The sequence below is a fragment of the Stegodyphus dumicola genome, chromosome 12, assembly GCF_044657685.1.
Source record: "Stegodyphus dumicola isolate Sdum_Otavi_A_Nest chromosome 12, ASM4465768v1".
In the NCBI taxonomy this organism is placed as follows: Eukaryota; Metazoa; Arthropoda; class Arachnida; order Araneae; family Eresidae; genus Stegodyphus; species Stegodyphus dumicola.
Window position 1 is genome coordinate 47666420 of NC_140779.1, and position 25789 is coordinate 47692208.

The 25789-nt window shown below is 30.5% G+C and overlaps 1 protein-coding gene across 1 annotated transcript in view; it reads right to left on the reverse strand.

Moving 5' to 3' along the window:
• Positions 1-10816: 10816 nt before the first annotated feature.
• The window catches only part of Rab2 (RAS oncogene family member Rab2), a 52222-nt gene continuing 37249 nt past the window's right edge, over positions 10817-25789 (reverse strand). The window contains exons 5-8 of the mRNA XM_035358398.1: positions 21189-21281; positions 18076-18187; positions 14552-14620; positions 10817-12455 (exon numbers count right to left, since the gene is read on the reverse strand). Coding sequence (XP_035214289.1) covers positions 12360-12455; positions 14552-14620; positions 18076-18187; positions 21189-21281 — 370 coding nt within the window. The 3' untranslated portion in view covers positions 10817-12359. The remainder of the gene's footprint in view (positions 12456-14551; positions 14621-18075; positions 18188-21188; positions 21282-25789) is intronic.

Here is a 25789-nt window from a genome sequence, read left to right on the forward strand (position 1 = left end):
ATTTAGGCCACAATTTGCTTGGCACTCTGATCATGCCTATTCAAAAACATTTACATTTTGGATACTGTTGTGATAGGAAGAGAGTAAACATCTTAATAGGAAGGAAGGTAGAAGCTAAAGTGTGCAATTAAAAAATCCAATATGGATAATTGCACACTTTAGCTTGAGAAGGTTTTGATTTAGGTTAAGAGAAACATTTCAGGATTTTAACCAAGAGAAGGTTTTGGTTTAGGTTGCTTATTAAGAGAAACATTTCAGGTCTTGAAAGTTTGAGTTCAGATTCCGAATTAGCTACATCATCAGCATTACGCAAGTCATGTGACACAGATTAATCTAAATTGATGCAGTCTAGAAAAGTTATTACTATTTTTAGAATACAGAGATAAAATACCCAAATTAAAATTGAGGAATTAAGAGGCTACTGCTAAACTAAATTGTAAAGCTGATTTACATATTTTTTATCTTACATATATGCTTACATCATAATATATATATAATGATGCAAAATAAAATAAAAAAAATATGTTTAAATTTTATCACGCATTCAGATCATAATAAGTCACACACACACCAAAAAAAAAAAAAAAAAAAAAAAAAAAAAAAAACGCATAGGCAGATTTCAAGAAAAAGGTGACAAAATATGCCCCAAACCAAAAATGAAATTTTCTTTTTGGGTTGCTTTGTCACAATAAAAGAAATAAGTAAAATGGCCCATTTCTGAACAGACGATGATGCAAATTAAAGTTTAAAATAATCTTAGGAAAAAAATCATGATCTTAGAAAAAAAATCTCTTAGCTTTATCAGTCCAAATCCTACATGCTAAAGTAAACATAAAAATTAAGCAACAAATTTAAGGTATTTAAAAAGTTTGCAAAAAAATTGATTTTGTTTTTGATGCTATAATTTTCTGTTTTACACTGTTACTTTTAAAAATCATTCATTTTTACCTCTGCAATAAAAGTTTTTCTAATTATTTTTATTGAGTTTTATGTTTTAATTCTTAGTGTATCTCAACACATTTTATGCTTTGCTGCTGTATAGGAGTTTATAAATATATTTTATCATTTCAAAACTTGTGTTGCTTTTGTATTACATATTTTAAGAACATACTCCTATATTTGTTACTTATATAGTAATTTATAATTTCTAGATAAAATCCTAGTATATGGTGTGGCCTTGCAGCGGTTTGGAAAATTGTTGGCAACACCAAAATGGCCTGTTACTGCTCATATTTTTAACCTGGCTTATGTTTTCAAAATTTGTCTTTAGTTTTGTTTTTCCAATTTTGAATGGAAAAATTTGTATATGAGTTAGTTTTTTCAAGTACTGGATTATTATTTTTGCATGTTCTGTTTTTGAACTCAACCTACTCAGTTTTTAAATTCCAAAACTTAGCATAGCTGTGAGTTTTGAATAAGACATATTTGTATGATAAAGCTTCATATCAATAAACAATTAAATATCAATTTTATTGATACATTTTTAATAATCGCTGGGATTTTGATTATGCCGATCACCCTACACGTTTGGCTGTCTACCCCCTTTTAATATTTCATAATCTTCGAGGGGATCGATACTGATCCTGTTGAAAAACCCTAATCTGGACTAATTTAAAATTTTTTTTGATAGCTTATAAATAGTGACTAACTTTCTGTGGGATTTATAGTGTAAACATCCTGAATAATATATTAAATTGTGCTAACCTCCCAAATAAATGGATTTTAGTTCTAAATACAGTACAAAGTCTTTAATCCGGACTTCAGAGATTCCGGATTAGGGGTTTTTCTGGATTATAGATCATCAATTTAAATCTGGTCCTATATTAAATTATGAATTTGAAATTGGTTAACACAATATCATTAAAGAAACACTATTCGGTTTAAAATTCAGATTCCTATCATATTCTCAAGAGTGTGTGTTTGCTGCTTTATAAAAATCCAAATGACATAAAGTTATGACGTAAAGTGCAGATTATTACAGTGATAAGATGGCTTGCAGAAATTATACAATTAAAAAAGTGAAACAGTAATATGAAATAAAGAGCAATTATGATCTAAAGGGTATCAAAATTTACAAAAAAAAAAAAAAAAAGCTTAATATTTATTTGCTTACTTTATTAAACATTTCTTTCAATGCGCGCATGCGTAAAGCATACATTACGTATAGTCGAAATTAGAAAACTGGAACGAGAAAACTATTTGATGTGTATTTGTGATATTTATAATGACGAGGAATTTGATTTAAATTATATCAAAGACGGAGTACACGATGAAATACTACATTTAGTAAGGAATTATAAGCTGAATAAAATAAAAAAAAATCTGCCTTGAAGATGAGGATAGCGCTGACAGATCAACTTCCAATTTATTGTGCGCCGTGACATGCCCCTTCCCCCCACAGAGAAGCGTGAAATTGATGAACAGATTTTGGAATGGTTAGAGAAACAAATCACCTCTCTGTCACTTTCTTCATGCCTTTATCCATTTTTTGTAGCAATTCCACTTTTTGTTTAATGGACATCGAAACATGCTTTCACTTTGTAGATCCTTTGGCAGCTCCAGAATTTGAAACTCTTTTTGACATAAAGTTCAAGCTTACTTTTTATAAAATTGCTCTAACAGTCTGCAAAAAATAATAAGCCGGATCCAATTAGAAGATTAACCCTCCGAGCGTTACAGGTTTAGCCCTGAAATTTCAAAGTTCCTCAAAATGTCATGAATAAGTGGTATTTTCTTGATTTTAATTAAAAAATGACCCTCTTATTTTGTACCTTGATTCCTTTTCTTCCAATATACATCCAAACCGAAATCAGATACATTAAAAACTAGCAGAAATTTTCATGTATAATGAATATAGAAGGCAGCCTTCTATGTGGAATTTTCTGGCCGTAACGCTGAGAGGGTTAAGGAACAACGCAATCTGCAACATTAATTGAAATAGATAATTTTATCCTAGCTTATACTGTCTGTTATACATTAAATGCAGATACGTAAACGTATTATGCGCAAGCATAAACGAGCTTTGAGGTCCGGATTATAGATCATTCCGAATTATGGACATCCAGATTAAAGACTTTATACTGTATTTAGTTGCTGTCAGGTAAACTCATTTTGCTAACTATATTCTTGCAAATGGCAGGAAGCATGTTAATAATAAAAATTTATTTATAATTACAACATGAAAAGGCCTGCAAATCTTGGTATGAAGTTTAAATGTGATGAATCAGATATTTAAAAGAAGTCCCACAAAATTTTGTTTTCAAGTGTAATTTTATTGCTTGATTTCCTCTTCCCATAACCTCTTGTACTATTGGGGGGGAAAATATTTAGCAATTTGCTAAATATTTAGTTTCTAGATTTTCAACTCTATTAGATAATAACGTTTACACCATAAAAAATCCAATAGAGTTTGTAAAAAAAAGTTAAAAGCATTTCTCCTAGAAATTTACTTATGGTTTCTTTTGATGTGAAATCATAATTCATATCAGAAGTGGAGGTTGCGTAAAGATGGAGTGCAGTTCCAGTGGAGGTAGCATTAAGATGTCTAGAAACCAAACTTCGTGAATTTCATTTCTCTTGCATCGAAATTGATGAGCTAATTTCCCTCATTCAACTCTTTTTGAAGCAAACGCATTTTGTTTTCCACAATAAGTATTACAAGCAAACTGAGGGATTATTCATGGGAAGCCCTCTCACATCAGAAGTGGAGGTTGCATAAAGATGGATGGAGTGCAGTTCCAGTGGAGGTAGCATTAAGATGTCTAGAAACCAAACTTCGTGAATTTCATTTCTCTGGCATCGAAATTGATGAGCTAATTTCACTCATTCAACTCTGTTTGAAGCAAACACATTTTGTTTTCCAAAATAAGTATTACAAGCAAACTGAGAGATTATCCATGGGAAGCCCTCTGAGTCCCATCCTGGCTGATATCTACATGCATTATAATGAATCAAAATTATATGAAACTTCAAACTTCTCGGTATGGTTCCGCTATGTAGACAATACTTTTACCCTGTTTGAAGGTAATAAAGATGATGTAAATAAAGTTCTTTCAACAATGAATTCTATTGATTCTGCTATTTAGTTCACTTTTGAACTTGAGACATGCAATTCTCCGTTCCTCAACATTCTGGTGACACATAATTTCAGTACAGTACAAAATCTTTAATTCGGACGTCCATAATCCGGACCTCAAAGCTGCAAACTTTCTGCACATGTGTAGCATTTACGCATGCACATATGTGTTTATGCATGGGCATAATACGTTTACGCATGCGCGTTTAATGTATAACAGACAGTATAAGCTAGGCTAAAATTATCTATTTCAGTTAATGTTGCAGATTGCGTTGTTCCTTAATCTTCGAATTGGATCCGGCTTATTATTTCTTGCAGACTGTTAGAGCAATTTTATAAAAGTAAGCTTGAACTTTCAATTATGTCAAAAAGAATTTCCGATTCTGGAGCTGCCAAAGGATCTACAAAGCGAAAGCATGTTTCGATGGTCATCAAACAAAAAGGGGAGTTGCTGCAAAAAATGGATAAAGGCATGAAGAAAGTGACAGAGAGGTTAGTGAAAATGAAACAATTTCGATTGACAAGTTAGTCGGTATTCTCGGCACAGCAATTACACGACTTAAACAGCGGAACTTTGTAGTAACTGAACATGAAATTATGTCCGTTTATAAAATTAAAGAGAAAGTATTAGCACATAAAACGAAGCAACTTAAACAACTTACATTGAAAGAAATGTTTAATAAAGTAAACAAATAAATATTAAGCTTTTTTTTTGTAAATTTTGATACCCTTAAGATCATAATTGCTCTTTATTTCATAAATTACGGTTTCATATTTTTAATTTTATAATTTCTGCATGCCATCTTACCAGATTTAAATTGATGATCTATAATCCGGAATCGCCGAAGTCCCAACGAGTCCGGATTAAAGACATTGTACTGTACTACGGTTTACCGTAAACCTTCATTGGTTTGCCTTCCACCGCACTTCAAATCATGTCATCCGACTAAACAAAAGTTATCTTCATTTTATTCCTATGTTTCCCGTGCAATTTAAGTTTGCTTCTCCAAACTTTCTTTGATGAGGAACTAAATTATTTAAAAGCAGTTAGCTATTGACAGGGGCTTTTCACCCAACATTATTAATCAAGCAGTTAAAAAAATTCTCATCTCAACACACCCAAAGTTTAACACTCTTGTTTTAGGAGATTATAAGAATTCTGTTGTCATTCCCTTCTTTCCATCAGTTAGCTATAAAATTGCACATATTTTATAGAAATTTAGCTTTCAGGTCGTTTATTCTCCCATCAATAAAATTCCAAGCTCCATACTCAAGGACCCCATTCCGGATATGAATTTCTGGGATATTTACAGGAATCCTTGCCAGTGTGGTTTAATTTACATTGGTCAAACTAAGAGAGCCTTAAAATTTCGCATTAAGGAACGTGAGGCATATGTTAGAAAAAAGGAAACGCAGAAGTCTTCTGTTGGCCAGCATTGTTGGTCCGAAAATCACACTTTCAATTTTTCTGCAGCCAGAATTAATTAAAAAAACATCTTCCATTGGTGAATTAGATTTTCTAGAGGCATTTCACATTCAAAAAAATCTTTTTGTTCTAGTTAATGACCCTAATTCCAATCCACCTTTGCCTTCAGCTTTTAAGAAAAGTATGTTTTAGTTCTCGTTTCACCAACAGATGGCACCAGTAGCTTAACTTCTGTCTATTTATCGTATCTCATTAATTTGCGCTTTTGAAGCTGAGCATGATAGTTCGGTAAAACCGTCGAAACTAGTCCTGTGAAAGATATAACGCTGATTTTTGTTGTTTGACTTCTAAATTAAGCAATAGTTGACTTAAGGCAAATGAATTGGAAGGACAGATCGACATGTTTTTATTTAACAGCTTTAAAAATCCATCATTCAATCACCTAGAATTATAATATCACGAATAACAAATTTAATACAACGAACAGCAGTTTCTTTTTTCAAATCATCACTAATGTGTTTTCACATTCATCATTTTAATTATTAAAATAAGTTCTCCTTTTGGACAATGATAAAATCAGTTTATAAAAAAATTAATTTATCAGAAAGACATTTTGCAATTTAAAATTTTAGTTTTATCCAGATGAATAATGTACTGAGTTTTGTTTAAGAAAATAAATGGCCCTCCTTAATTATACATTTTTATAATAACTGAAACTGAATAAATATAAAAAATAAGCATGCATAATTGTATCTTTTAATTTTTCAATATGCATTTTAGAAAACTTGTAAATATGTAAACCACAAATGCTATCAATAATCCAATTAAATTTTTACTACTTTTACTATGTCTGAACATGTAGTCTGTTATTTGAACTACATGTTCAAATAACAGACTGAAGGGCAACTTATCATTTCTTGTGATAGACATATTTCCAGAATGAAACCGTAAAAAAGTTGCAAATTAAACAGTTCAAAAGCCAAACAATAATTTATAATTTTTCTGTTTTACATTTTATTAAGAAAATTAAGCAGGAGTGAAAATTTGCATATCTGCATATTATTTTAAAACGTAATTGCTGCTAAATTTCTTCAGTTAAAAAAATATATTTCAATAATGGTTTTAGAAAATTTTTTATGATATATATAAATGGCTAATATTTTTCATTAACTGTTATTATTATTATTATTTTTTTTTTACATGAAGATTTATTGAATCTATACCTTTTATTTCTTCTTTTCCCTTTTCTAAGAAAAGGAAGCATTGGAGTACAGAATGAGAGACTTAGTGACTTACTTCACTTTTCTTCTTCTTAAATATTGGAGATATCAACTTTCAGAAAACTGTTCTACAGAATTTTGTACCTTGAAAACTAAATTATCTGATAATTATATTAAAGAATGTTTTACAGTTTATAATTAGATTTTTAAGTTGATTGTATTTCATAATGAGTGTGATACCAGTATACTGTTATGATTAATAGAGATTGGCTTAATAATGTGTTATAAAATATTTGAATTAGCAAATAAAAGATATTTTAATTCGTCAAAAGATTTTAGTTATAACTTTACTTATGTTTTTACACAGAAGCAAAAGTAATTTAAAAATTATTTCGGTAAAATTTGCTGTTGAAAGTTTTTATTACAACTAAATAAAGCTGGCAATTATTTTGACTGTTGGGCTGCATGCACTTTCGTAGAACTGGCTACCAGTATACACTAATTGGAAATATAAGCTTTTCCCTCTTACCAGCAGAAATTTAATAATTCAGCTTGCACAAGAAAATAAATCATTGCATAGAACTTTTTACTGTATAAACAGAATACACATTTATTTTTAATACATTTACATTATACCAAAAATTATAATCTCTAGGTAAAAAGGTTTGCCCTTAGCTGACTGTGTGTGTCTATAATAGAGAATTGTTTCTTGAATTAGAATTTATGATATATTTCTCATAAAGTACTTTGAAGTAATTTTTAAAAAATTTTTATTTGGCACAAGTTAAAAAAGTTGTTCCATACCATAATCTAATAATAAGATTCATAACCTTGAAGTGCTGATATAGTGGTATGTTTAAAGCAATTTTATATTATTCCAATATTGTATATTTATTTAAACACATTTAAAAATAATAAAAATATATAACTGTTAGAAACCAATATTCAGGTGACTTCTGCATCAAAGAGCAATAAGCTTTCACTACCTAAGAATTATATCACAAAGCATAACATGTTGAATGCATTTTACTTGGACTGTAAAATGTAAAAGAGTAAGAGTAGCCAGTGCAGTAATTATAAAATCTTAACTATATATTCTGTTCCTTGAATATTTATGTGCGAATTTTATTATTCAGCCAACATGTAATCATTTTGCAATTTTTTTAAAGATGCCTTTAAAAATTACATAAAATAGCTTACGTTCCACACTATTGATGCAAATATAATCTGCCTGCATACAATTTCATTACCACTTTGCAAGTAGCTGTCAAAGTGCTATTCCCAACAACAACAAAAAAGGCGTTTTCCAGGTTTTATATTATGCTTCAAAGAGGCATTTATTGCCTCTTTTGTGTTTTAACGTTTTGTGTGTTACCTTTATTTATTAAATATCATGTTCTTCACACTTAAACCATAAAATTCAATTCACTAGCAGTATCACAAAATATTTAAAAACAGCATACCTTCAGAATTTCCGATACAGTTTTGTATGCTGGACATAAAAATGCCCCCCCTACAGCATAGCCATTGCTCACTTTGAAATTGTTGAGTTTATTAATCAAAACTTCTTTAAAGTTTTACAAAATCTGAAATAAATAATAAAAAAAATTCCAAATTCAGGCTTCTAGATGCCCATATTTGAGTTGAGGACTATGTTACTCAAAATTTTTTGTCTCTATGCACCATAGTTATTCACAGTGCCAGAAACATGCACACATTTATGCAGATTTTTCATTATTTAATTTCTTTAAATATAATGCAGGGAGATAATATTTGGTGGCAACAATTTGAAAAGTGAAACAGACATTTAACATTTACGACGCAAAATGCCAAATCGAAATTAATAACCCTTCCGGGCTAACGCCCTTTGGTCTAAAAATTCAATTAATTCAGCACCTCTCAAAAATGTTGTAATGTATTCCTTATACTTTTTTTTATTTATTCACATAAACGGAGTACAACCTATGGAAAAAACTTCCTAATAATCAATTGCAAATGCGTAAAAATAGAATGAGAATTGAAGAAATAAAAAAAAAAAAAAAAAAAAAAAAAAAAAAAACAAAGATTTCAGATTTTTAATTACGTCTAAAGGGGCGTTTTTTTAACATTTTATGTGTTACCTTTACTTATTAGATATCATGTTCTTCGCATTTAAATCATAAAATTCAGTTCAAGAGCAACATCGCAAAATAATTTTAAAATGAGCATGTCTTTGGAATTTCCGATGCACAGTTTCGCATGCGTGCTGAAGATAAAAATGTTTTCTCTGTACAATGTTGCCACTGCTCACTTTGATATCCTTGAGAGTTTGTTAATCACAATTCGTTAAAATTTTACGAAGTCAATAATAAAACAAATTCCAAATTTCAAAGTTGGGCTTCCAGATGCCTATATTTGCAGAAGGATTACGTTACTCAAAATTGGATGGCTCTAGGTACCGTTGTTTTATCAAAATGCAAGAAACATACATACATTTATGCAGATTCTTCATTACTTAGTTTAAATACAATATAGGGCAATAATATTTGGTGGCAACAATTTGAAAAGTGATATGCCATTTTATAGTGGACGACACAAAATTAATAGCACTTCTGGGCAAACTGTTCCTTTGGGCTAAAAAGTTTTAACAATGGTTAGTTATTATATATAATTAAAAAATGTATATTATAAACTTCAATAAATGTAAAACTTTTTAATATAAAATGTCACAAATAAAAGTGGAAGAAACTTCATTTGATTTTTTATTAAATTTCCATTTGAATTCTTGAAATATTACTTTCTCAAAGCAAAATTTTAGTGTTAATTCACATATTTTAAAAAGTTATTCTATTACTGATCATAAGAGTAATACTGTCTAAGTTACAGAAGAATTTAAGTTAATTATAATGTGATTTGCAGTTTAAAAAATTGAAAACCTTTAATACCACCACTACAAAGTACTATTACCAGCACCACTCTAGAACAAAGCTCAAATCACATAAATTTACGAGTGTTAGAGAAAAAACTCAATCAGGATGTTAGGGTTTTAATTTTTTTAATTTAATAGTTAAAAAATGTTGCTTCTTTGTGTACCATCGGTTGAGACCCCCTGGATTAGATGATACTTTTTAAATGAAAATTAGTCTTTCAAATTTTATAGCGGATTAGGTTTTTAAAATGTAATAACAGATTCATAGCTTAGCAGTTATAATACCAAAAGTAACACATTGCAACAGTTGATCAGAAATTAAAAATTTTTCTTCCATGAATAATTGCATATGTGAAAAATTCATACAAACAAATGATTTTTGTTTAAAAAATAGTGAAGTGACTATTTTAGGAAGGAAACTGCAGAAATGAAATACGGATAAACTAATTGCAAAGCATTTAATTTAAGCAAGACGATCAGATCTTAATATTTTTGTAGTTGTAATTTTTTAAATGTACATGACAAAACAAAAATTAGCATTTTTAGTTCCATATCAAGAAGCATTCTTTTATGAACTACTAAACAATAATGAATATGGAAATTACCATATACATTTTTTCTATAAATATCTTTTATTGTTTAATGGCTAAATCACTTGCATTAGTAAAAGTAATCCAGTTTTATGAATCCTGTCTTAAATCCAAAGTTAAATATTTTTTCTATTAGGACTTATCACCATGCTTTGTTTTTCAGTGAGCTTGCCATTTTCCCAATTTTGCAGGATGAAAGTACACTGTGCGCATGTTATATTTATAACCTGTGTATTATCATATTCTCTTCCTTTGCCCAAAGCACAATTTGGTATTTCACAGATCTTTTTGGAAGCATAATAATGGTCAAAATTTTTTCCCAATTAAATCAGTATTAACTGCTTCACTGCTTTACATCATTTCACTTTATGAAAGACTTGATAGGAATATTTTTATAATATGGTGAAAACTGTATGTGAAACCATTTAGTTGCGAGACCATATTGTTAATTTAAAAAAATTCATATCGAATTATCTATTTGATACCAATCACAAATACTAGTGGGAAATTTTAATTATGGCTGGAAATAAACCAAGATCAAGAAACACTATTTTTGCGTGCCCAATCTCAGACTGTACAATAATAATAACAAATCAATCATCTCCATACATCAATTTTATTCTTTTAACCAAGCTCTTTAATATCCTTTTTTGTTATACATATAATGTATTTATCATTTCCAAAGCCAATAACTCAAAACACGAAATAGTTTGTTTTTTGATGAAAAGTGTGTAAATGAATAGATGGTTTATAAAAAGGCATTGCAGATGTATCACATGTAGAGTATATAATTTTCATTATATATGCACTGCATTTAATTTGATACACATGAATATTTCGATATTTCCATGTTACTACTGCTACCAGAATGTAACTATACAAATGACTAGATATTTTATTACAAATGTTGTTGTTTCTCTGCATCATCACTTGTCTTAAAACACTATAGCAATTTTTGACCATAAATTCAGCCATATTTTTAGAATGTTAATTTAGATTTAATAAATTTCTTGCTCCTCTATTCTAATAATTCATTACCATTTTTTGGCTGTTTTGAAAAGAAACTATTATTTGTATTCTCATCTTACATTGTTATTCAAAATGAATATTACCATGCTTGTAGTTTTAAATAAATACAGAGAAGATGAAGGCACAGAGAAACAAACTTCACAAATATTCACAAGTATTCAACTGAAATTCATATTCTAGCACTTTTCCTTTAAAAATGCAGGGAGGAGACTTTGCATTCATACAGAACACATATCTCCAAGATATCAGAAAGTGCATGGTCTAAGACACAAAATTTTCATACAGCATTGCAATGACAAAAGACAGCTTAGGAAAAGCAAATACCATTTATCTGAAAATGTAATTTGACTTATAAAATAGGCATTTACAGTGATTAATTAAATTGGTGGGTTCTTCCATAAATGTTTATGAAAAAATGAAAAAATATCCTTTGCTATAAAAGAAAATTTAATTCACATCTAAAAATAATCTATTTAAATATGAATTTAACATAACAGTAACACTTCTAAAACAAAAACACTACAGATTTACATAAATTATTTTATAATCAGGACAGTTGTTTAAATCATGCTAAATACTACCAAAAAGCAGTTCCTAACATGAGACTGTTTTGAACATTTTCTCTTAAATGAAACCATAAACTTTATTTTTCAGTTTAAGTTTGCGAACAGATGATATAACTGCAAAGCACAAAATAAATATTTTTCCATTAATGAGTAATTCCATGAGTAGAAACATATTTCAGATAATTAGGAATTACAATTTTTTAATGTTTTGTTTTTCACAGAAAAACATACAAATCTAAATATTTACAGCTTTATCTTAGAAATACTTATTCTACAAGAAATACAGGAAAATACATAAGAGACCAAAAATACACAACTTACAGTTAGGTTCAAGTTACTGCAAATGTATACATGCACACAAAAAGGATTAGATGATGAAGATTGACCTCATTTTTGTTTTTAACTTGCTCTGTTTTCAAAAATGCATGCTATTGCTTTGGAAAAATACACAAACCAGATCACACAAAAGAAATATGTCTTTTGATCCATCAAACTGTTAATTGGATGCAGTACAGTAACAGAAAAGAATATATTAAATGGAACAATCAGCAGCAACCTCCACCTTGGTTGGCACCTTGTCCACTCATAGGCATATTAGGATTAGTTGGTGAATGCTGAGGTCCAATTTTAATACCATTCGCCTTTTTAGAAAATAGAAAATTTCTTATTAATTTTCAAAATACTTTTTATGAAAGAAAAATCCAGCAAAATATTATATACAATGTTAATATGAAACAAATAACTTTTAATATTTTAATTAATTTATCACTAAAATTATTTCTGTATGTAGCACAAAAACTAAGGTTTATAAAAAATTCATTTGATGCCATTGCTTTCACAATAATTCAAGATACTTACATACGAGGGCTGTAAATTAAGTAATGGCAACATAGGTATAAATCAATTTTTAATGAACTTACAAGTATAATTGCATTACATTCCTTCTATGTAATTACCAGCAAAGCTTATAACCTTTTGCCAAACGTCAGGAAGCCATTACAGACCAGTGGCAAGGTGTTGATTGTTGATGTGAGCGACCGAGCGCCCTCCTGTGTGGAGTAGAGATGAAACATCATGAAATTGGTGACCTCGGAGGGGTTCCTTCAACTCTGGAAACAGTTCGAAGACACAAGGACTCATGTTGGGTGAGTAGGGAGGGTGTTCCAGGATTTCTCACTGCCACAGTCGCAAAAGGAGAGTGACATTGTTTGTGACATGGCAACGAGCATTGTCATGTAATACGATAAGGAGATTGTTGTGCAATAAACATGGATGTTTGCCCCGCATAGTTGGACGGAGATAGTGCTGTAGAAATCGACAACAGTGAATGCGGAGGGAAAATTTGCCAAGGGATTTGGCGACGGAACCTGGTGGCCAGAATTTCCCTCTCCGCGATGTGTACAGGAAATTGACAAACATGTGTTAAGAAGAAACGTTCTTTGACAAAAAGAAAGCTACGAAAATCCGTTTTTTAAATTATTACGAAAAATCCAAGAAGAAACATTTTATCAAAGGACGTTTCTTCTTGGATTTTTCGCAATAATTTTAAAAACGGATTTTCGTAGTTTTTTCCCCCCCCCTGAAAATAACTAATCCATGAATTAATTTACTTGTGCCAAAAAATATTTTCTTTTCCTTTAGAGTTTAACCACTTGCGCTAAGACTACACTTCGCAGTTTCGGTGCTGCGCGCTACAATATAACAAGCGGTAAAGTGTCTTATTTATGCCGCTCCGCATCTGCGAGTGCAATCCAGAGCTGTAACTCGAGAAATAAACAATCTCACTGTTAGGTGACGTGTGCACCACGTTATTTTCATTTTTGCAATAAATGCTTATCGACGTGGTGCTCACGTCGCTCACGGTTTGAGACAAAAGCATCTTGACGTGCGTGGCACGTCTTTTTTGCGCAAGTGGTTAAAGAAATTTTAAACGATATTCATTTTATGAACTCTTGATAACGTGACCTTCGAACTTCAACACCGGTTTCGAGCTTTAGCGACAGATAATCACGCATGCACAGTTGTTTCCCTCTATGATGGAACGGAGCCACGTCTGTTGCAGAGAGGTTTTCCTTCTTTACAATACATATTCTTTGATTCTAACCTCCATGGTACCATATACTAGGATTAAACCCATTTTGTTTTATACGAGAACAGGTACTTTCTTTAATTCATGCACTGCACATGTGATTCTCGAGAATACTGGAAACCAAAAGTTGCGGGAAACTTGCTTTGCCTTTCTAAAAGACAATCAAATTGGAGCTGCGAAAATTGGTTCTATGCCAGCTGCCCGAATGACACTCATGTGATACACAATTCCCCAAAAAAGTTATCTCTTCTGACGTCGGCGCAAAAGTCGCTTTTTTGGCGGGATTGTTGTATGAACTTCCCTGACTTTTCCAGATTTTGACAAAAATACTTAAATTCCCTAACTTTTCCCTGAATTTTTTGGTCAATTTTTGAATTCCCTGACTTCTTCTGGTTCTCCTGGTTTTCCAGTTATCGTGGCAACCCTGTAGGTATATTAAATGAATTAAAAAACGTTGCAATTAGATGTGAACAACAACTCAGTGAATAACATCAAGACGTTGCTGGCTCAACAGTTCGGTAAAGTGCCAATTCCATGTGCTAAACATGATAGTATATGTCTTTAAAAAGTATAAAAATATACAGCTAAATGGCAAAAAAATTTTAAAAATTACTTTGTCCTTCTGAAGAAAGGAAAGAAAATAATTACCTCATTGTTAATATCAAATACTCCTTCTTGAATCTTTTCATAAATTTCTTTTGCTGTGTTGATGAAAGCCTACAGAAATCAACAAAAGGAAAATCAGGCAAAGGAAACAATCAAAACTTTGAATAAAAATCAAATTTTCATTACAAATAACTAAGAACTTATCGGTAACAGGATTCTGAAATACATTTGCCTACAACTTGTTTGGGATTCTTCTCAGCTATATATTAAGTTGATCGAAATTCTACTTTTTATCTAAAAACTGAATTTTATAATTTAAACAATATACCTAAAAAGCATAAACTTAGTTTTAAAATGTAAAATAATTTTGATAAAATGTAAGCATCAAAATCACTTCAACTAAAAAAACAGATGTGATAATCACACTTTAGAACAATATTTCAAATTCATACTTGATAACCACATATGAAAATGTGTAATATTTTTGAAAAAGCAACAAATCTCTACATATTCATCCCTTAATTTGGAAAGTCTGGTTCATTAGATCTATTCAAATTTTTCTTTGAAATAAGCAAATACAGTCAAAAGTCGTTAACCCGGACTCGTCGGGACTTCGGCGATTCCGGGTTAAAGATCATCAGTTTAAATCTCGTAAGATGGCATGCAAAAATTCTAAAATTAAAAATATGAAACCTTAATTTATGAAATAAAGAACAATTACAATCTAAAGGGTATCAAAATTTACAAAAAAAAAAAAAAAAAAAAGAGAGAGAGAGCTTAATATTTATTTGTTTACTTTATTAAACATTTCTTTCAATGTAAGTTGTTTTAAATTGCTTCGTTTTATGTGATAATACTTTCTCTTTAATTCTATAAACAAACACAATTTCTTGTTCAGTTACGAAGTTCCGCTGTTCAAGTCCCGTTAATTGTTGTGCCGAGAATACCGACTAACTTGTCAATCGAAATTTTTTCATTTTCACTAACCTCTCTGTCACATTCTTCATGTCTTTATCCATTTTTTGCAGCAATTCCACTTTTTGTTTGATGGACATCAAAACATACTTTCGTTTTGTACGATCCTTTGGGAGCTCCAGAATCGGAAATTCTATTTGACATAATCGAAAGTTCAAGCTTACTTTTATAAAATTGCTCTAACAGTCTGCAAGAAATAATAAGCCGGATCCAATTCGAAGATTAAGGAACAACGCAATCATCAACATTAACTGAAATAGATAATTAGATAATTTTAGATTATACGGCACACGTAAACGCCTATGCGCATGTGTCAACGTGGCGCATGCGCAGAAAGTTTTTAGCTTTGAGGTCCGGATTATAGATCATTCGGGATTATGGGTGTCCAAATTAACGACTTTTGACTGTATTCAATTACAGCCCCTGTCCTTATCACAGTATTTAATTTTTAAACTATGAAGTAATATTATGAAACACTTATTAAAATAGGTGATACAGTCAAAAGTCTTTAATCCAGACGTCCATAATCCGGATCTCAAAGCTACAAACTTTCTGCGCATGCGTAAATGCATAATGCCTTTACGCATGCGGATATGTGTTTACGTATGCACATAATATGTTTACGCATGCGCATTTAACGTATAACGGATGGTATAAGCTAAGCTAAAATTATCTAATTATCTATTTCAGTTAATATTGCAGATTGCGTTGTTCCTTAATCTTCAAATTGGATCTGGCTTATTATTTTTTGCAGACTGTTAGAGCAATTTTATAAAAGTAAGCTTGAACTTTCAATTATGTCAAAAAGAATTTCCGATTCTGGAGCTGCCAAAGGATCTACAAAGAGAAAGCATGTTTCGATGTCCATCAAGCAAAAAGTGGAATTGCTCCAAAGGCAGCATATCCTTTGTTTCTCTAACCATTCTGAAATCTGTTTATCAATTTCATGCTGCTCTGGGAGGGGGGGGGACGTCACGGCGCACAATGAACTGGAAGTTGATCTGTTAGCACTATCCTCATCTTCAGGGCAGATATTTTTTATTTTATTCGGCTTATAATTCCTTACTAAATGTAGTATTTCATCTCAATGTACTCCATCTTTGATATGATTTAAATCAAATTCCTCTTTATTATAAATATCACGAATACACATCAAATAGTTTTTCGTTCCAATTTTCTAATTTCGACTATGCGTAATGTATGCTTTACGCTTGCACGCGTTGAAAGAAATGTTTAATAAAGTAAACAAATAAATATTAAGCGTTTTTTTTTTTGTAAATTTTGACACTCTTTAGATCATAATTGCTCTTTATTTCATAAATTATGGTTTCATATTTTTAATTTTATAATTTCTACATGCCATCTTACCAGATTTAAATTGATGATCGATAATCCGGAATCACCGAAGTCCCGACGAGTCCGGATTAAAGACTTTTGACTGTATATGTACATTCTTTTATTAACTTTTTGGGCCATATGAATGAAAAATAATGGAAGTCATTTAAAGGTTAACATACTAGGTAAAAAAAGAAATTAGACCACTGCGAGCAAACAACAATAATCTGATATGAAGTAAATGAACAGAAACCATGAATTTAAAACAAAGATTAATAATTAAGCATGCAAATGTTTGTCCTTCATTTACTTTCTAAAATCTGGTGAATGGAGACAAAGTAGCTCTTTAACCATGTTAATATGATATGAGTATTATGTACCTTAGCATTATCTGCATGAAACAGAATTTGTTTTTTGATAAATTGTTTTAAATACTATAAGTAAACCTGCTTTCTTTCTCCCCCCCCAAAAAAAGTGTATTTTTTACACCAATATACAAATATTAAATATATTTTAAGAAAAACCTGATATTATGATTTTGGTGTCCTTGTTTTTTTATGATTTTGGTGCAATAAATAATTCTATATATCATGCATAAAAATTATAACTTTGTTTTTTAACAACGTAAAAAAACAGTATAAATAGTAATCACAAATGTTATAAAAATTAAAATTTTATGCTAAATGCAGATAACATTATGGCAATTCTATCATTCTACATATTTTATAGGGTTGTTACATTTAATCTATAGTTTATATATTACAATTTCTCCTGCGCAGACCTCATGTACAGATGTTACTGAAATTAACTTTGTGCTATTACATTTTTAGCTGCTGCTTTTTTATTTTCAGCACAAAATTATTACTTTCTTTCTTAACACTTAACGTAGTCATACTATATATTCTTATTGTCATTTTATCCATACATTCTTTTGTCCCTAGTTCTTTTATTTCGAAGAAACAGAATTATTTCATACTTATATATTATTTTTAATATCCTCCTGATACACAATTTCTGCGATTTCACTATCGGATTCCAATAATTCTGCCTTTTTGCAAATTAAGGTTAGACATTCTAATAAATGAAGTAAGGACAAATTTTCTATCTTCACCGAAAACAAACATAATTTATGCTCTTCATCTATACTTTTCTTTTTCAGTGAATATTTATAATATTCTATCAACCATTTAACATACAGAATACTTCATTTCGAATTGCAACAGCCACCACAAAAAGTATAAGAAATTCCTAAATACCTCTTCAACATTTGCAGCGGTTTTTGCAGAAGTTTCCATAAAAATTAAACCATGTTCACGAGCAAATGCATCACCTTCTTCTTTTTTCACTTCTCTGCGGGATTCTAAATCACTAGAAAGTATACCTCACAGTAAATTTGGATCAAAGACAAATTTTTAAAGTTAGTAAAATAACTGTATTACATTTGAAGACCAATTAAAACAATTTAAACTTTTATTATAAAAAGATGTCTGTGATGACAAAGAATGATAGAAAACACTGGTAAAACATTAAAAATACAACCATTAATGTCAGTAAAATGTACATGCTAATAATAATAAATCTTCAATGCTCATTAATTTCTTGTAACACACAATTAGAGGGTGCTCCTCCATATATAAAGATTTTTGTTATTATGATGTGATGAACTAAAAATATACATATGCTATTATTGAAAGCAAACACATTATAAGCTTTAGTGTAATTGGCAAATGTAAAACTGATGGCAGTAGGTCTCATAGTTCTGGTTGTAATAAATGGTAAAGAGAACTGTAGTTATTTTATATGAGCCCAAGAATTTTATGTTATTCTTCCTATTTAATATATAAGTACACTATGTTAAAATAAAATTTTAAAGGAAATAATTGCATTTTAAATGGAAAAAAAAAATAATGAAGGCTGAATTTCATACTCAGCCAGTCATTAGGTAGTTTAGAGCACACAAGTCAAAATCATTTGAAAAAACACTAAGAAAATTGTTGTTTCAAAGGCCATTGACCCAATATATGCCTTAAAACTAAAATAATTTTTCTACAAGTTTGTTATCTTGTAGGTTGTGGTGTAATTGTGGGTGGCTACAGAATTATTAGTTATGAGGCCTTTTTTCACTGTCATTGGCATTTGCAGGCAATCCTCATCAAACTTTCTTGACAGCAATCTTCCAGTTTCTTCTTTACTGCATCCTTTTAACAGTAATCTTATACCAGTTACAGGCTGATGCTGTTCTTAAAAAGTACAAATTAATATTAAAAAAAAAATAATAAATAAATAAATAAATGGAAATAAAATGAATGATAAGGTTGGCCTTGCTTATTGAATATAAACAAGAAATGGACTTCAAACACTACAGAATTAACAAGTGCTTTATTTTTCAGGCTGAGTTGCTATGCTTAAACCTTGTAGCAAAATGGATTCAATTTCTTGTACTGCTGTGAGATCAATGTGCATTTTCATACATAGTGATTCTCCTTCTTAGCTACAATTTCAGAAAACTGGATTTTCATAGAAACTTGCTGTTGAAATTCAGGTTATTATTAAAAGACCTCACAAGGCTTTGATATCATCATTCATTTTGCTTATACCTGTGGTTTCTTTGGAAATTTTGGAAAAGAAATGGGATGATGCTCAAGCAAAGCTATCTACAAAACTTCACAGTGATTTAAAACTGTCACTGCAGGCACTTTTATAAGAAAGATGCTATCCGTATTTGGAACAGAAAATATCTGGCCTCACCAAAAGCACAATGGACAGAAAATTAAAAGTGTTTCCCCAAAGCATCCAACTCCAAAAACCTTAATACTATCTAACTTACAGCAGTAAAATTCTAATTGCTGTACTTTTGAGTTTATGCAAATTTACATACATATATATTATAGTTTTTCAAAGTATATGCACAAAAAAAAAAAAAAAAAAAGACAAACATTATATATATTCATCAGAACAAAAAGCAGAAAATTATGTAAAGCGATGAAAAATTACAGAAATTTCTGTACTTGATGAAATCCAGTTTTATACAACACCTAATATCACAAATTTTTTCCAGGTAAAAGTGATGTATGTTGCATAAGTTTTGACAATTTTTTTTAAAGTTGATTTTGCATATTATGGATCTGTTTTCTTTCCCATAAGATTTTTTTTATAAGGATATGGAGCATTCATCAATTGGAACCTTCTTCATTGATAAACAACAAAAATTAAAATTTTGTATTTTTCTAACTGAAAGGAATTGCACTAAAAGTCTTAAAACTTATTTGTCTCATTTCTGAAACCAGAATCATGGGTATATGACCAGTCATTCAAGAGCTATTTAGTTGTACAATAGATTTTTAAACTGCTTAACTCCACCTTAAAATAACACAGAAACAACAAAAAAATTTGGCTTTTCTGGATAATATATTAAATGAATCATGACAGTTAATGGACTGCAAAATATACGTGTGGGTGGCCTGGTTTAATTCACTCACAAGTAGTTGTCTAGTGGTGCTTATTCTTAATGACAAATGTAATTTTGTCAAATACAATATTCATGACCTTAGCGCTGAATAAGTGATTTTTTGGTTCAATGAACCACCCATATATTATGACAATACACAGACAGCAACCACCCCCCAAAATGCTGAACAGAAATGCAACAGCCAGATGATTATAGAATGTTTTCATCATACTATATTTATTTGAATACCCCCTCTTTCCCAGCTAATTTTACCACTTGTAAACAAGAAACAAAATATGCAGTTAATTTCTGATAAAATTGTTTAAATGATAAAAGACTTACTTATACAACATACTTTCCTATTTTTGCATACATTTTACATTGTTACCATAAACCATAAATTTCTAAATCTTATGCTGGAAAGACTGGGGGGGGAATACGCAAGGGGACGAAATATGGAAATAAATATGGTATTAGAGTAAGAAAATAATTCTTCAGTATGGACTATATTCAACACACAAACAGTAAATTAATAGCTTTAAATTAATTCACCCAATCCGTATATATTTTTTAACTAAATATATAGGGAATTTTCTTTCCCTAATATAAAAAAATTTAATGAACAGTTTCTGCTTTTTTTTTTTAACAAACAAAAATTTTATACTTTCCATGTAAATTATTAAAAAAAAATTCCTTAAAAGAAACTTAAGCTTCAAGAATGTGAAATCGGCCATTGTAACATACATACACAGTTAATAGCATATTATAATGCCTTATCGGCTATTATATATACATACAGTTAATGGCATAAATACATTTTTGTTAATAATATTGAAGTTACAACTAAGAACAGTGTTATTAGACATGTACTAGCCCAACTATTATAATTTTACTCAAATTCTGACAAAAAATTATTTATACCTTTTATTTCCAATAAGCATTATCACCATATTTGAATTGGAATGTTGTCGAGCATCTTCCAGCCATGTTGTTAGATGATTAAAAGTATCTCTTCTGCAAATAAAAATTTTTCACTTAACATCATGAACTGAAACATTTACAAATAATTATTAACTGAGAAATACCACTGAACATCGATAGCTAAAACTGAGGGAAATAAAATATATTTGCAATAATCAGAAATTTAATTTTGCAAGTAATCATAATTTGCAATAATCGAAGATTCAGTTTCATATATTACAAATCGTAAAAGTGTGCTTGAAATCAAAACCTAGAAATCTAGCAAGATATGCATTTAAATATATTTAATAAAAAAAAATACATATTATTGCATACATTACATAAAAGAGAAAAATAATTTTATATGTAAGCAGCACTGAACTACACTATTAAAATCAAGACTATCTAGATTTTAATCATATAATTAATTCTATTAACAAAAAGCTGCATACAGTGGCATGAAATTTCAGTTCTGATGCAGAATTAGATACAGATGTCCATTTGGAATCTATAATGTAAGTTAACAGAATATTTTCTTTATGATAACATTTATTTTTCTTTTAACAAAAGTGTTCACCACTGACCAACACTGCCAGTTTGATACAAGTTCAAATTCTAGTAAATAGGCAGGCTGCATAAGAGCTTTCGTTTTTTCTAAAATGTATAACATGGATGAGACAGATTCCCTTGGAAAGTCATCCTCAACAGCATCCTTCCCTTTAACCTTCTTGCATGCACGCTTGGCAATTTTACATAAGCATGCATTTTTTACGACACTTGCTATTTTACAGTTTTTGGCCCAAAAAATGACAGAAATAAGTGAATAATGATAATAGATTTGTTAAGAAATAAATTATTATTACAAAATACAAATGATGTCACATTCAAATGAAAGTAAATTATTCTTAAATGTTTATCTTAGTCAGGTGAAAAGGCAATGATGGGTTTCATTTTAGTAAATTTAAAATTTATCATTTAATAGCTATATTTTAAAATCCAAGCTAGTTTTAATATCAGGGTTGCCACTCAAACAGGAGAATGAAATTCCCTGACTTTTCCAGGTGTGTTTCAAGAAAATTCCAGTCTATCCGCGTAATGTATGTTGGCTGTGCTAAGAAGTAAATTAATTATGGTATTACTTGTATTGTGTAGCAAATTCACTTAATTATTGAATAAATCCCAGAGGACATTTATTCTTAATTATTATTGGTATACTTTGTTTGATCATTTTGTTTAGTTTTCCCCTTAAGAAACTGAATAAAATTTAAGATATATACATTGGATAACAAATGTATGTTTTATTTAATTATTACTCATGATCATCACCAGTTCAACATGAGGCTAATCTGGTCCTTATAAATCACAACGCAATGCTAAATAGTTAGGTTAGATTTTAGGTAAATTTAATTTGCATGAGGTATGTTCTTAAAAGGCACCTTAACACTTGAAAACACAAATATAATTATAATAGTTGTTTTCTCCACTGAAGATTGAGATTAGAATCTTCCCAATCTGGAATAAAATAAGGCTTTTTTTTGCAGACATTCTGCAGCTAAACGAAAGAAAGAAATCTATTTTAATAAATTGAGGTATTTTATATTTATTTCGCAGCATACATAAGGAAAAAATATGTGCATTAAATTTCGTGATGGTATGTCATCATACTGCTATAATTAATTTCAGGATTATGCCAGAGAAAATTTCCTGAAATTTGGAAATATTATTTATTAATAATAAATAAATTTAGAGGGAAGGAGCAACATTAAATTATATGAATAACATAAAAATAATTACTTAAAAATTAAATTAGAATAATCAACGATATTTTAGCGAATATAGTTATATTACATGGCTAGCCTAGATGACTGATTACTATTTTTTTATTTTACTGCAAAATGGCAAAGTATTTATTAAAAAAAAAAAAAAAAAAAAAAGGTTTAAAAAGATTTTGCGGCCACGTTATTTTCATTTTTGCGATCAATGCTTATCGACGTGGTGTTCACGTCGCTAACGGTTTGAGACAAAAGCATCTCGACGTGCGTGGCACGTCTTTTTAGCGCAAGTCGTTAAAGTAATTTTAAACGATATTCATTTTATGAACTCTTGATAACGTGACCTTCGAACTTCGACACCGGTTTCGAGTTTTGGCAACAGATATCTCAGACATGCACAGCTGTTTCCCTCTATGATGGAACGGAGCCACGTCTGTTGCAGAGAGGTTTTCCTTCTTTACAATACATATTTTTTGATTCTAACCTCCATGGTACCGTATACTAGGATTAAACCCATTTTATTTTATACGAGAACAGGTACTTTCTTTAGTTCATGCACTGCACACGCGATTCTCGAGAATACTGGAAAGCGAAAGTTGCGGGAAAGTTGCTTTGCCTTTCTAAAAGACAATCAAATTGGAGCTGCGAAAATTGGCTCTATGCCAGCTACCCGAATGACACTCACGTGATACATAATTCGCCAAAAAAGTTATCTCTTCCGACGTCGGCGCAAAAATCGCTTTTTTTGGCGGGATCGTTGTATGAACTTCCCTGACTTTTCCAGATTTTCACAAAAATACTTAAATTCCCTGACTTTCCCCTGAATATTTTGGTCAATTTTCGAATTCCCTGACTTTTCCCGGTTCTCCCGGTTTTCCAGGTAGCGTGGCAACCCTGTAATATTCATCAAAGGCACGTATAGACAAATAAAAAAGGAAACCTTGGTAGGGAAAAATGCAAGTTTAGCATTACTTACTTCTGCAAGGAAATTTGCTTCTTACTGGTTACAAAAACTAATTTTAAGCTAACTTTAATTTTAATACTTTTTATTTATTTCTAAAAAATAGAAATAACAGAAAACAAAATACAGTAATAATAGAAAAACAGAATTCTAAAGATATTTTTCAATGTTTAGAAAGGCTGCCTGTTGCACTGCTGCTTGCCAAGATTGCGACTCTGTCCTTTCTTTTTTTGTAGCCAGATGCCGATTTTTCTTCCCTGGATAAACCCCTAGATGCCAATCTTTCTTCCTGTTTTTGAAGTAGCATTTGAAAATTCAGACTGGTCCCATCACAATTATAAATTTTATTTCCAGATATACCCTCCTTTTCAATTAGTTCATGGAAATTATCCTTGAATATTGCAGCATTGTCCAAGTTAGCACATAGCTTTTCTGCACAAACATTTAACTTGAGCTAGCCAACATTAGTAGGAAGTAAATCCAGGCTCTCTTTCTTGAAATTCATAATAAGATTTTAAGGCTTTTTCTTGTAAAATTGGTCCTGAAATGGGTGTTCCTTGTTTCCTTTGCTGTCTAAACCACAAATAAAGTGCCTTGCTCACTTTTTTCGTGTTCACCACCTTTCATGCTTTTTCTTTCCTTGAAACTATCCGTACATGCTCTGTTTACACAAGACTCGATTTCAGACCTCTTCTTTTTTCATACTATCAAAGTAGTCCATCCAACACCTAAATTCATGGCAATTTTGTCTACTTTTTCCCCTTTGCCCAGTCTCTTTAAGGCATGTAGTTTCATTTCCATTGTTGGATTAGTTTGTTTTCTTTTCGAGTGACATTTTCACTTCACAGAATATCAAAAGTTCCTAACAATATGTTAACACTTATACGCTTGGATGTGAACTGATGAACGATACACGCAATGAACTTATGCGAGTTCAGTTTACAGTAAGAAGCAGAAACAAAACTTCAGTCAAGTTTCCTAATGCTTCGCAACAATAGAAAGGAATGTGAGATAGCGGCCAGCTGCTACCTGACTTTCTTTAAATCCTTGAAAGTTTGCTAATTATTACAACATATCTTCAAATTTGTTAGGCAGTTCCAAGAATTAAGGTATAATGCGAAAACGGTAGACTGCAAAAAAAAAAAAAAAAAAAAAAAAAAAAAAAAAGAGAACACTCAAATCACTGAACAGAACAGGAGAGATACAGGCATAAATAATAATTATATGTACTGTATATAATATTTGCTCTGTTTGGCCTAGATATACCTAAAAAAAATTCCTAAAACGTTGTTGTGTTATACGGAATGTCAAGATATCAGAAATTGAGTTTGCAGGATTCTACTGTATTCAGAAGACTGAAAAAGATAGCACAAGGGCATCTCCTTGTGATTCTCGAAACCAAATCGGTTGCACACAATTTATTGGTGGTTTCCGCCTTTTGTAGCATTATAATCCATGATTATTTCAGGTTTATTTGAGGTTATATCAATGCTGGCATCATCATGCATAATAGAAAGAAGAATTACAGCTTTGATTCAATGAGAAACATGAGAAACAAGGACTTGACCCGGCTGGAAACCAAATACTTGCTGTTCGCACCATTCATCTCTTAGTTTGCAAAAATTCCTGTGGCATTTCCCCCTCTTTTTTTTTTTTTTTTTTCTTCCCTAATGCTCCAACAAGGGGCAGGTTCTTTTCCAGTAAATAATCTGCAAGTGGGATGTTTGTGTAGTAATTATCTGTTGTAATATTTCTGCATGAGTTTTCAAGTGGAGAGACTAATCTTTTCACTAGGTTGCGCAACAAATTTTGAAGCCAGATGTATAAAA